This window comes from Micropterus dolomieu, linkage group LG02, assembly GCF_021292245.1.
Source record: "Micropterus dolomieu isolate WLL.071019.BEF.003 ecotype Adirondacks linkage group LG02, ASM2129224v1, whole genome shotgun sequence".
In the NCBI taxonomy this organism is placed as follows: Eukaryota; Metazoa; Chordata; class Actinopteri; order Centrarchiformes; family Centrarchidae; genus Micropterus; species Micropterus dolomieu.
The window spans coordinates 12189414-12203480 of NC_060151.1; the positions used below are offsets into that span (position 1 = coordinate 12189414).

The 14067-nt window shown below is 40.4% G+C and overlaps 1 protein-coding gene across 2 annotated transcripts in view; it reads left to right on the forward strand.

Moving 5' to 3' along the window:
• LOC123961075 (alpha-1,6-mannosylglycoprotein 6-beta-N-acetylglucosaminyltransferase B) overlaps positions 1-14067 on the forward strand; it is a 59256-nt gene that overhangs the window by 38434 nt on the left and 6755 nt on the right. For both annotated transcript variants that reach the window (XM_046036179.1, XM_046036180.1), the window contains 5 exons: positions 1591-1596; positions 2409-2564; positions 2737-2883; positions 3154-3270; positions 6204-6278. In XM_046036179.1, coding sequence (XP_045892135.1) covers positions 1591-1596; positions 2409-2564; positions 2737-2883; positions 3154-3270; positions 6204-6278 — 501 coding nt within the window. The remainder of the gene's footprint in view (positions 1-1590; positions 1597-2408; positions 2565-2736; positions 2884-3153; positions 3271-6203; positions 6279-14067) is intronic.

Here is a 14067-nt window from a genome sequence, read left to right on the forward strand (position 1 = left end):
ACATGTTTTTTTCCCCCCGCATGTAGACCACATTATTAGACCTCATTTTTTCCCCTACATTTGCATTAATGAGGGCCGACTAGGTGTACCTAATAAGTGTGTGTATTATTACTGTGGCAGTGTTGTGAAATGTGAATTGTTCAGTTTCAAAGATACCAGCTTTTTTGTGTAATTTGGTTACTTTAAAACAACAGTGAGTTGTACATCATGGATGGTTTCACATTATTCTAAAGACTGGAGGTGTGCCCTTACCAGCTTTCAGTAGAACCGACTACTGTAAGCTTACTGATAAAAGGGTTTCAAGACGTGAGTCCCATTCCTATTGCTAGATGCAATGTGTCCCGGGGAGTAACAATACATGGTTTATCATATTGCATAATTCCTTAAAAGGCTCCAATTCAATACATGGGGTGAATTAAGGCAAAATACTTGTTACTTTTGTTTAAAACAAATGTACTAAAAAAATATGGACACATTTACCATTTACATTCGCACATTCTTGGGCACTCATTACTGTATTGTGTTATGACTCCACCAAAGTATCAATAGTAGCATGCGAGCTGTGCCTCACCAAGGGGGTGCATGAGAGTTAAAGGGGAGAAGTGGGTGGAGAGGTGAGGCAAAATATGCATATGTCAATTTTTTATTCATTCATTATTGTCAAAGATACCCGCTGAACTGTTTAATAAACCAATCATTGTCAAGTACAGGGAGACGCACCCCACATAGATGATGACCACAGGACGCAAGTCTGTCATGTAAAATCCTTTAGTGCGGTCACAGAATTGCAATGTGAAACCAAACCAAAACTAACCCGAATGTATCAAAACATGAACTTTGGATTGTACCTTGGTGCGGACTTTATGGTGTGAAAGCCCCCTATCTATGTGACTCCATGGCAACATTATACCTTCATGTTTACATTGCTCAGACAGAGTGAATGCATATGTTATAATATGCTTTGCATCCATGAAGGTCTTTGAATCGGATAAAATCAGGAGAAATGTTTAGTTTGGAGAACTTGAATATTATACCGTTCATAGCAAAGTTTTAAAAACCTACACTGTGAAACACCCACTAGATGTTACATTTCCTGCAAACAAGTTATTCCTCCAGGAATCTGGCCTGAAGTCTGAGGGTAGAGGAACAATTGTTTTTGTTTGGAGTAAATTTTCCCTTTGAGCTGCTGGCAAGGTTTCTCGCTCTTACTGTAACTTTGAAGTGTGCTGCAGCATCCCACTAGGTTTGGTTCACTTGAATCCGACTGCAGCTTTGTTCCTTTACTGCCGTAACATTGTCTGTTTCTCAGAACAACTTGAGCAGCAATGTAACTTGTAAAATTTCTCAGTCTCTAAGATTGCAGTGTAGTGCAGAAGTCTCTCCAGACAGTCTCTTCCTCAATTTCGAGGTTTACTTGAGAGATTTGGACTGTAAAGGACCTATGAAATGACAAATGAAATGAATGAATAATACTTCATGTCATATTCTCTCATTTCCTTCACATCTGCCTCTCTCTCCTCACTTCTATCCTCTTCATACTTCTATTCTGTATTCATCATCCCATGATGCATAATTGATGGATCTGCACAGCTTCAGGTGAGTACATCTGCTTATCAGTTCTCTAAATGCCAAAACTCAAAGCAAGACTTTTCCGAGACTTTTTGTTGCCCAAAAAACGTGTTTTATTTATTTATTTGTAAGAGCCTTACTTATATATACCAGGGACTCATATACAGTGAGATCAAATATATGAAATATCTTATTCATCGAGATCTGACAAAATATCAAGTTCTTTGGTAATGAAGCATAGATGAACGTCATATAAACTATTTAACAATATTTAAATACAAGAATAAATTAAGTTGAGAGGGGTTCTTTTTCACTACAAGAACTGGTCACCATTGTGAACTTATTTTAACTCACATGAATCCAAGAATGTTTGATTTAGAATAGACTTTTGGGAGTGTTACTTTACGTAGTGTGATTGCATCTCCACGTTGCATGAAGTCATTAAAATGGTTCAAGATGAAAAATGGGGAATAACACTCAGATGACATTTATAAATGATTTATGCCTCAAAGACATAGTATTAGTGAATAATTCATAACATTCCTCCAGAAACACTTTTTGAGAAACTAATTCAGTTTTACGTCAGTAAAATAATTCATAAGTGTCTCCACAGGGCAAGTCTTTCCTGGCTTCACAGGTACTAGATAGTTACCAGGTACCATAAAGATGATGTTAGTGCTAACAAGAGCAGACTTCTTAAATCTGTCTGCTTTACTTCCATAAATCATAAAAATGTAATTTGAATGTAAATGAATATGACCCACCTTTGTAACAGTGTTTGCACTCATAAATTAGTTACTTTTTAAGTGCTCAACTCGTTTTGCCTGTATGTCTGAAAGGGAAAGGAAAAGTTCCTGGCCATTCTGCATCGCTACATGGAGATCCATGGGACCGTGTACTATGAGACGCAGCGTCCCCCAGAGGTTCCTGCATTTGTGAAGAACCACGGTCTGCTGCCTCAGCAGGAGCTGCAGCAGCTCCTCCGAAAGGCCAAGGTGGGAACATTAATGAGTTTTTCATGAGCCTAGAAAATGCTCAGATGTTTGCATACACAAAATGTGGATCAGAAAGAAATATGTTGTTGAAGTTTTTATGCTTTTGTAGACCTCAATATGAGCAGCTCAGCGTATAAACTCATTCTCTCCTCCTTTTCATTTTCCTGACAAGCTGTTCATTGGATTTGGCTTCCCTTATGAAGGTCCTGCCCCTTTGGAGGCCATAGCCAATGGCTGCATCTTCCTACAACCCAAGTTTAATCCCCCTCACAGCTCTCTCAATCACGAGTTCTTCAGAGGGAAGCCCACCTCCAGGAAGGTAGATGCTTTTGGGCTTTATCTTAGCCATGAGAATGACTTTTACTAGTATAATGTGATGGTTAACTGCATTGCTACAGAATACTGTCAACTAATTTCTGCTTGTCTGTGAACATATATCTACATACTCACCCATTTTAGATTTTACATTATACACAATGCAAATAAATATGCATGAGTATGAGTCCACTTCCACCCCTATCAGCACTATCGTGACTTCATTTGTCCTTTTTTTGTGATTGTGAATATCTCCCAATTATTCCTCCCTCAGGTGTCCTCTCAGCATCCGTATGCAGAGCAGTATATTGGCAGGCCTCATGTCATCACTATTGACTTCAATAACTCTGAAGAGTTTGATGCAACCATCCGTGAGATCATGGGGATCAATGTATGTGTAAAATATGGTGTTTGCCTTCCAAACTCGGCACCACTCATTAAACAAAATGATGGTCTTCAAATAAAGTCTACCACAGTACACTGCTGCATAATGATAATAATAATTTGCTCTTGCACACCTCATGGTTTGACCCACTTTTGAAGCCCTCAGCGTTTAATTGCGCTTTTAATCATGGCATCCGACGTTACAGCAAAATGCTTAGCTGGCTCCCTCGCTCTCCGCACTGCTAATTGCTTGAGATATTGAGTGGCTCAGTAGGTAAACTGTGCCCACACCTGGGTCTACATGGCGGCTTTCCAGAGGCCAGCCCCACAGGCAGAAAGCATTATCCACAGCAGATCATATTAATCAATCACGCTGTGCTCAATCTGTCACCAGAACAACACCGAGCCACAGCCAAGTGTCTCGCAGTGCCAAAATGCATGTGTGCCTCTACCTGCCAGGTGTGTTAAATAGACCTTGTGTTTCCTGCTGATAGAGGCAAAATCAAGTACCAGTTGTGGCCCTGGTAAATGCTTAAAAAGTGAATCCTGGTGGAAGAAAAAACACATCATAATCACACAGGCTGGGCAAGTTTCACCTTATATTTATTCATCATTCTGTTTATTAATCTGTCGATTGTTTTCTTGATTAATTGATTAGTTGTTGGATCTATAAAATGGTGGAAAATGTCAATCAGTGTTTCCCAACGCCCAAAATGACATCCTCAAATGTCTCGTTTTGTCCACAAATCTTGATGTTTTTTTAAATTACTCAAACTGATTACCCAATTATCAAAATAGTTAGGTGATTAATGTAATAGTTGACAACTAATCGATTGATCGATTCAGCTCTAACCGAGGGTTAAATGAGAAGGTTCATAACAGTCACATCTGTATGTATGAAAGTAGGAAGCTATCATGAGCAGCCCGTTAGCTTAGCTAAACAAAGAGATTGAAGGCAGGGGGAAATACAGTAGCTAGCCTGGTTCTGCGCAAAGGTAACAAAATCCATCCACCAGCACCTCTAAAGCTCAGCAATTAACATGTTTTATCTTGTTTATTTAATCTGAACAAAAACTTACAGTGATAAAATGTTAAAATGACAAATAACCATTTTATGAGGGATTATGTGTCTGGCTATTTCTTTGCTGGGAGCAGTAACTTCCTGCAGTCTCTGCTGGTTGCCCGACAACTGGTCACTTTGGTTTTTGTACCGATTAAACAAACAAGGTATAACAAGTAACATAAATTGGTGAGCTTAAGAGGTGCTGGTAGGCTGATTTTGTTACCAGTGGACGGAGTGATCCTAGATGTTTCCTCCTGTTTTCCAGTCTTTGTAGTAAGCTAACTTATTTACTTATTGGGAATTTGAGTAATAGTAGATTCAGAATATGTGATGCAATGTTTAAATTTAATGAGACACATTCTAGTATAAAGGTATGTACATATGTAGATGTCTGCTAGCACAGCACAACTGGTTGTCTAAGTGAGTTTATTTATATTTTCAATGCAAATAATATTTTTTACTCAACCCATCTTGGGATAAGGTTTGTTCATAGCACTGTTGATCAAGCTAGTGATGTTGGATATTGTCTCTCACTCAGCTCAAGAGCTGCCTGCCTGTCTGAAGCAGAGTACCCTCAGATTTTAATGGCACCATGGCAACAGTGCATGATGGAAAAGAGGAAACAGACAGCTGATAAAGAAGCACTAAAATGTCTGTGACACCTGCCCAATCGTACCCACCAGCTGGCTTTGTGTGCCTTTTTCTGGACATGGCTGCTCCCAGCATCACTCATCCCAGGAATGTGGATGAAGTTTTATTTTATGTCACTGATGATGGCATGAAATAATGAATGTTACTCCCATATTTTTTGTGACCAAGCAATCCAGTCAGCTTAGGTAACTATATAAATTGCACATTTTAAAAATGTTTTCCGTTGCTGAATTCAAATCGCCCTCTATGAAGCTTTTTTCTCTCTTTCTCCCTCTGATTCTATTATATAAAGATGCCCAAAAGGCAAATTGCATTGCAGAATAGCTGATGAAGTGCCAGATACATTTCATTAAACTCAGATGAAATAAAGTAATAAGTGAGTGCTAAAAGGAACACAACATTAAAAGGAACCATTTATCAATTTAAAAGCCTGAGTGCTTTAGCGGCCTGATAGTAAACAAAGAGATCTCGCTTTAGCTACCATGGGAGACATTCAGAGGGGATTCTGCACCGGGAATCCTGACAGAATGTGTCCTATCCTGATATATTTCATAATTATTTGTCATCAAACCACAATAGGTTTCAAAATGCAGTAATTAATATAAACTTAACCCATCCCGTCACTGCAATGTTCTCACATTTGATGTGTTCCCTTTAAGGCTGTTAGCATAAAACTCTTGAAAGTGGAGGAGAAGCTATTGATCAATCTTCTCTAAATGAATTTTAATCCATTGCCTGCTGTCAAAAGTCAGACACTGAGTGACAGCAACACTGATAACTGCACCCAGAGGTCCCATAAAGCACAAAAACACCAGCTTCCTCAGTGCTGGCTGACCTGTGGTCCGCTGTCAGTTTAATCCATTGTTTGACATATCAATGTAGTCATCACTAAAAATAATGAAATCAATTTTCAAAGTTGTCACCTGTGATGTATTAGGTCATTGATTTTAATGCGAGGCTTGTGGCATGATATAAGCCTTTCACAATTACGCTAATGAATATGTCAGCTTTGATTAACTATCAGATGCTCAGTTCATGTAATTACAATGGCTTGGTACTGTGGACACACACACACACACACACACACACACACACACACACACACACACACACACACACATACACACACACTCACTCACTCACTCACTCACTGACTCACTCACTCACTCACTCACTCACTCACTCACTCACTGTTTGTTCATCTGTTTGCACATCTGTGTTTGCAGGTGGAGCCATTTCTGCCCTATGAGTATACCTGTGAAGGGATGCTTGAAAGAGTTCATGCCTACATTCAGAAACAGGTGGGTCTCAGATCTCAACCGAATCAGCAGGCAGGCTGCTTTGCGTCAAAATGATGTAAAAGACTTTATTTGGATGAATGTGTTGCCTCCCGAGCAGATTAGGATGGTGGTGTGAATAGAAGGTAGAAAGAAATGTGAACTGGAATGACATGATTAATTGTTCAGCTACTTGTATCTGGTTCAACTGCTGTGGCTCTTGCTGGTGGTAACACCCTCGAGTAACCTGTGTTTATAACAGACCAGTGCAGTAATTTGTGACTTAAACTATTAAGGTTAGCTAGGTTAATAAATAATTTTCACTAAATTACCATTGCAGTCTATGTCCAGTATGTATTTTATATACAGTATAACTATATATATTGGTTGGGTAGTATTAAGTAGCGTTACTGTTACTGTTTTTTCTTTGTTTCTGTAGTTCACATAGCATATTAACACATAGCATAGGAATATTCCACTGAGTATTCGTTTATTCTTTTGAAGGGGCACTCTGCCAATTTTACACATCAAAGCCAGTTTATGCATCATGTTGATAACTACTCAGCCTGTGAAAACAGTTGCACAAAGTCTTCTTTGTCTCTGGAATAGCTTTCCAAGTCTGAAAAAGTAACCCTAAAGATATCATCAGTGCTATTTCAGTTTCACAACATAAGGTGAGGAGTTTGAAAGATGTGGGCATTTACCAGGTCTAACAAAAAGGGTCTAACAAAATAGATACTAATGAGTTTCATTGTGGAAAATATAGGTTCCAGTGTTTTTGGAGCTTGACAATTTTGATAAAAATTGGGAATTCTCTGTGTAATCAATTTTGACCATTCTTTTAAGAAATATGAATCGAATGTTTCCCGAAACTTTAGGGGAATATTAAATCCCCTTTAACCCCTTGATGCCTGAATTCATTTACAATTCTATAAGAAAATGTTTTTTTATTTTCATTTGCTTTCAAGCTGATGGAGGTGGAGATTGTTAATTTCACTATAGAACATAGAAAAGATAAAAATTCAGGTACAATGTAGATAAGATGCTGATTTGCGAAAACAGGCATGCACGATAAACCAGTGCTTGCACAAGGTTCCTAGGTACATATCGGATATGCACATACAGGCATCGGGGGAATACATGCGCTATCTTGGCTGCAGACTGAATGGGTGAAGCGGTGTGATGTGAATTTGCGACAATCTGCATTCAGGGTTTAAGTTACCCTGCAAAGTTTACATTGACACACATGGGACACATGAGTGTGTGTGTCCTTGAGATCTAACAAACTTGTTTCTTGCTCATAAAATGTTTACCAAACTGATTTTTCTTTTTTGAAACCTGCATTGTTTAGTATCTCACAAAAGTGAGTACACCCTTCACATTTGTGTACATATTTTTTCATGTGGCAGCACTCTTTGCTGCAATGTAAAGTAGTGGGGGTACAGCTTGAAAAACAGTGTAAATATGCTGTCCCCTCACAATAACACATCACACAGCCATTAATGTTTAAACCTCTGGCAACAAAAGTGAGTACACCCCTAAGTGAAAATGTCCAAGTTGGGCATGGTGGCCAAGACCATACAGCGGTTCAACTGGAGACTGGGCTGCAGGGCAGTATTCCAACGTGACCCCAAACACACCTCCAAGACAACCACTGCCTTGCTAAAGAAGCTGAGTGTAAAGGTGATGGACTGGCCAAACATCTCTCCAGACCTAAACCCTATTGAGCATCTGTGGGGCATCTTCAAACGGAAGGTGGAGGAGCGCAAGGTCTCTAACATCCACCGGCTGCGTGATGTCATCATGGAGGAGTGGAAGAGGACTCCAGTGGCAACCTGTGAAGCTCTGGTGAACTCCATGCCCAAGAGGGTTAAGGCAGTGCTGGAAAATAAAGGTGGCCACACAAAATATTGACACTTCGGGCCCAATTAGGACATTTTAACTTAGAAGTGTACTCACTTTTGTTGGCAGCAGTTTAGATTTTAATGGCTGTGTGATGTGTTATTTTGATGGACAGCAAATTTACACTGTTATACAAGCTGTACACTCACTGCTTTACATTGTAGCAATGTATCATTTCTTCAGTGTTGTCACATGAATGTGAGTGGTCTATTCACATTTGTGAGATACTGTATGTTTACTTGGATGACGTCTTCTTCTGTGTGTATGTACCACCACACGCACAAGAGAAAAAAATGGGCCCACATAAAAACAACTTAACAGTTCTTAAATTAAATTCCACAGGGAGGTATACCTTGCATTTGTATTTTGTACTTCGTAGCAACAAGCGCAAACAGCTGACCACACTAGCGGCAAATGGAAGGTGTATGGAAGGTATATTTTATAGGCTTGCATAAGAGGATTCTTTGACTCGAGTACTTTTCCTCTGCTGACACTGGGTCACTGTAGGAGGAAACTATCTTCTACATTGCTGATAAATGCAGATAATTTGCATTCAATATAATATGACATTTGTAGCAGTGTTTGTTTACATTTTAGTTTACATTTAGTTTACATTGTGAGGCGTCTCAGTTTCTTTGTTGACAGGAGGGGTCAATTAATTTTCTCTTTTCTGAAGCCTAAACTGATTTGGAGGAGCCTGCTCTTGCATTTTGGATCCTTGTTCCTGAGACAATCCATTTAATTTTCTCAAGGAGCTGATTGATTTTAGAAAAAAAGAAAGGCAAAGACACATCGCTATCTACATCAGTGAAGCTGAGGTGGAGCAGATGAACAGTTTAAGGTTCCTGGGACTCAGCATCACAGAGGAACCTGACATGGTCATCACACGTCTCCACCCTGGTAAAGAAAGTTTAGAAACTAATGTATTTCTTAAGGAAACGTAAGATTTCCATGCCAAGTTCTTGTCAACTTTTACTGCCCTGCTGTCGTCTGGCAATAGATACAGAAGCTGCCATACCACTGTACTTCAGAGTAGCTTCTTTGCCAGGGCTGTGAGACTTTTAAATTCATTTCTCTCACTCCATCAAAATGGATAGTTTTTTGTGATGTTTAGCTCTATGTTGTTTGTGTTATTTTTAGTTATGAAATCTTGTGTTGTAAAATGACCATCAAAAGTGGAGTGGTCATGGAGCAGTGGATAAGACGCATACCTTTGGTGTGAGAGACGCTGTGACACATCCACCATTATATCCCTGAGCTAGACACTTAACCCCTAGTTGCTCCAGAGGCGTACAACCTCTAACATGTATAACAATTTTAAGTAGCTTTGGATAAAAGCGTCAGCTAAAAACAAATAAATGTAAAAATGAACCGTTGAAGCGATTTAGCGATTCCATCATTTGTTCATCTCTTGGAACAGATGCACACCATCAAAACCAAACTGTATCAATCAACACATTCAGCCCATTTCATTTTGTCCGGCTCTGAGTCTTATTTGTTTAAATCTTTTGTCCCCCTGCTTGCCTTGACAGTTGCATACTTCTGGTCAAATGTGCGGTGACGATTGTATTCATTTCAGCCTGTGAAGAAATGAAACAAAGGTTTTCACAGGTTCCAAGAAATGTTGGATGTACAACTGCTCAAGATCTCTTCTCCTTAGTCTTGTGTCTATTGAGTTGATGTGAATTCAACTAATGTACTGAACCTCCATTTAAGAAGGATTTTTCAGTTGCTCGACCGCAATATTCTTTCCTCAGCTATTAAATTCTCAGCAGATGCCAGCTGCAAGCTTAATACACTAGAACGTTCACTCATTTTTTCTCAACGATGGCCCTCGAGGACAGTGATGAAAGAGAAAAATAATGCTCATACATAAATGTAAAATTGACTTATTCAACATTTAACACACATCAAAACAAGAATTAGACAATAAGAATATAATGTGTTATTTCGCATTTACTGTAACAAAAAAACACAACATGATATGCTGTATATTTACAGCCCTTGTCGTTGTTGTACATCTGTCTTGTTGGTATAGTGTCTGTCTGTTAAGGTTTGCTCTGCTCTGCCACTACACACACACACACACGCACGGTGCTGTGACCAACTGACTGCCTGTCTGGCGTGTACAAGGTCAGACTCCCAATCAGACGGTGCTTCCCTTTCTTTTCTTCCACTTTTCTTAACCTTCTCTTTCCTCATTTCACTTTTCCAATGTCATTTCCAACTTCTTGTCGCTCACAACTCTTACCCTCGTTTTTCTGCTTTCTGACTGAATCTCTCCTCGTTATCTCACACAATAACTTCCTCTCACCTCCTACTGGCATAGCTCTAGTCCCACTGTGAGCCTCATACAATGCTCATACTCTTATGGCAGCCTTACTCTTATGTCTCTTTCCCTGTAAACATTGTCTGCATGATTGTATGATGGCACATGCAGTACTTCAACTGAGAAATAACTAGCCATTTAATTCAAATATGCACAGTGGAGTTTACTACTTTTCAAAACATACATTTAAAGAGGAAAGAGATTGTTTTGTACTTTGTGGTTGCTAACTATGCATAGTAGTGGAGATATTTTTATTAAAAAAATATGGAAATACTATTTTTAAATTTTGGAAATCAACAAAGACTAGACCAGCTTTCCCTCACAGCAGAAGATTGATCCAACAAGGCAAGATAAATCTGAGATATGTGACACGTATGTGACAGATCAACAATAAATTCAATTTAGCTGCTCCAGTTTCAGGGTCCTGGTATTACTGTATGTTTTCACACTGTCATGACTTATGGACACATGAATAGAACCTGTGCTTTTCCTTGATTTAACATTGTTCAGTCTGTTGGAACATGCAATGATGTTAAATAACGCACAAATCAGTGAACAAAACCAGAAATTGCCATCTATGACTCACAGGATCAAACCACATTATGTGTACTTTAAAGGAGCATTGTAGATTTTTAAAACATGGGTCTTACTGACATAGTTTGGGTCATCAGTTCTATGCATTTTCACAACACTCAATTCGCCAACTTAATTGTTGAGATCTGGGAAGACAGCAACTTCACTATAACTGAATCCAATAGAGTGGCAGCCAGTCAGACGATCACACAGGTTTAACCCGGTCATCTAAATCAAGTTGGGAAGTGAAACTAATAGTAAAGACACTCATAATGTCCATTTTATTCATCCCATCTATTGCATTGAAAAGGTGTGCTCAACTACAACAAGTAGCTACATGAGGAAGTAACCAAAGTCATGTATGATTAAAACAGACATTGTTAATATTATGTACAGTCCCCTTCCCTTTCCCAATTTACACCACCTCACTTGGGGCGATCGTTCGCTCGCACAGCTTCTCTTACCACTGCTATGCAGTCATTTCGCAACTCTACCTATCCTTCCCGCCAGACAACCCCACTGTCTCGGCGCGGATCACGGACTGTCTCTCGGACATATCTGCATGGATGAAGGCTTGCCACCTTCAACAAAACCTCTCTGAAGGCTGAACTCTTGGTCATTCCAGCCAAGCAATCTATCCACCATAACATCAAACTACAAATCGACTCCTCCACCATCATTCCAACCAGGGTGGTGAGAAACTTGGGTGTCATGATTGATGACCAGCTGTCCTTTTCAGACTATGTTGCTGCTGTCCCTTGGTCATGCCGCTTTGCTCTATACAACATAAGAAAAATCAGGCCATACCTCACTCAGTATTCCACCCAGCTTCTGGTACAGGCCATGGTTATCTCTCGCCTCGACTACTGCATGCCCTCCTAAGCAGGTCTTCCAGCTTGTGCGGTGAAACCCTTACAAATGGTTCAGAATGCAGCAGTGCGTCTGGTTTTTAATCAGGCCAAAAAGACTCATGTCACTCCATTACTCTGTGACCTCCACTGGCTCCCCGTGGCCTCCAGAATCAGATTCAAGTCACTAATGCTTGAATACAGAGTGACTACTGGGTCTGCACCCATCTACTAGGGCTGGGCGGTATATGAGGTATACTGATATAATTTCAAAAGAGATATGAAATTAGATAATACCATTTATACCAATGTAGTTTGATGTTGAGTTAATTAATTACTATGTTTCCTGCCAGCGTTTGCTCCTCTCTCTCTCCCTCACCGCGTAGTGCCGCCCCTCCCTCTGCGTCTGCACGCAGCCGTCTACTCACAAAGTCTCTAACAAAATGGAGGGAGACAGTGGGGAAGTGGGGCACGCCGATGTGTTTGCAGCAGAGGTACGTTAGGTCTGTGAGTGTGAAGAGAACTGAAGGAGGCGGATTCACTATGTGATTGATACTTAAAATGGAGAATGAAGTATAATTAAAACGGTGAAATGAGAAACAAGCTAAGTTACTAAAAATAGAAAAAACATGCCTGCTAAAACCGTCCCCCCTCCCTAGCCGGTTTAGCAGAAAATACAGATATATATTTTATACTGGAATTCTGCAGGATATGACTTTTTGGCCATATCACCCAGCACTACCATCTACCTGAACTCCATAATACAAGTTTACGTTTCTTCTTGGCTACTACGCTTCTCCAACGAATGCTACCTGGCTCCGCCACCCCTTCACACAAATCAATCACAGTCCCGGCTCATCTGTGACACCACGATGGTGGAACGAGCTACCACACGCCATTAGAGTAGGGGCGTCGCTCTCTAGACTTTAAAGGACGCCTATCGCTCTGTTCCCCGTGCAGCCTGTCTGATCACTGTCTGGTTCATCTTATCCCGCCTGGAGTTAAAGGCCTGCTTTGACTACACTGACTAGAGTGTTTTTGAGGATGCAGCCACTGACCTGGACGAACTAACTGACACTGTGACATCTTACATCAGTTTTTGTGAGGACGTGTGTGCCGAATAAAACCTTCCGCACATACAACGACCAAACACCCTGGTTCACAGCGAAACTCAGGCAGCTTCGTCAGACTAAGGAGGAGGCCTTCAGAAGTGGGAACAGAGTCCTGTATAACCAGGCCAGGAACACTCTGACTAAGGAGATCAAAGCTGCAAAGAGGAGTTACGCCGAAAAGCTAAATAACAACTTTGTAGCCAACGATCCTGCTTTAGTGTGGAGAGGCCTGCGGACACTCACTAACTACAGGAGACCATCCCTCAACACTGCTGGTACTCAACGACTGGCAGACTAGTTGAATCTACTCTTCTCCCTCTATACCAATGACTGCACCTCAGGAGACCCATCTGTCAAACTCCTGCAGCCTGTTGCACCAGCGATGCATAAGTTCTACCTTAAGTTTCGGTGCAAAGTCCACACTAAACAATACGTTGAAACTAGTTAGTTTGAGACTTAAGCTGTGTTGATGTTTGGTTGCATCTTAGCTACTCTGGCGTAAAGTCCATACTCAAAACAGTGTCGCAGAAAATGACGTTTACACATCCCATGACCAATCTACAGCTAGTCTCACAGTGACATTGAGTGGTAAAACCATTAACTACAACATAGACGTAATTTAACGGTGCCCGTAACGAACGGTAAAGTATAACGGGCAGATGAAATTGTAACATTATCACTTAAATACGCGTAGGAGCCATTATGCCACTCATATTTCAAAATCTATGTTTTGTCCCCCCCCACTTTTCTCCAGCGATTTCGGAGTTGTCTAGGCGAGAAGCTTTACTATGAGTGGCTAGTCAATCAATCACTCACAGACATCAGACATAATTAAACAGTTGAAACGCGGACAAAAATCGTGTAAGTTAGGCCTATAGAAAACATCCGACACAACGCAAAGGAGATGCTGAAAAGTTACGGGAGAAGAAATTCGAGTTTGCTGGAGGCAGGTTCAGCTAAGCGCCTCAATATTACAGACTTTTCTTCTGTGCTGCTGTTATTTACAGCCTACCTGAAGACAGCAGTGAGGGCGCCTGCAGCAGGGTGGG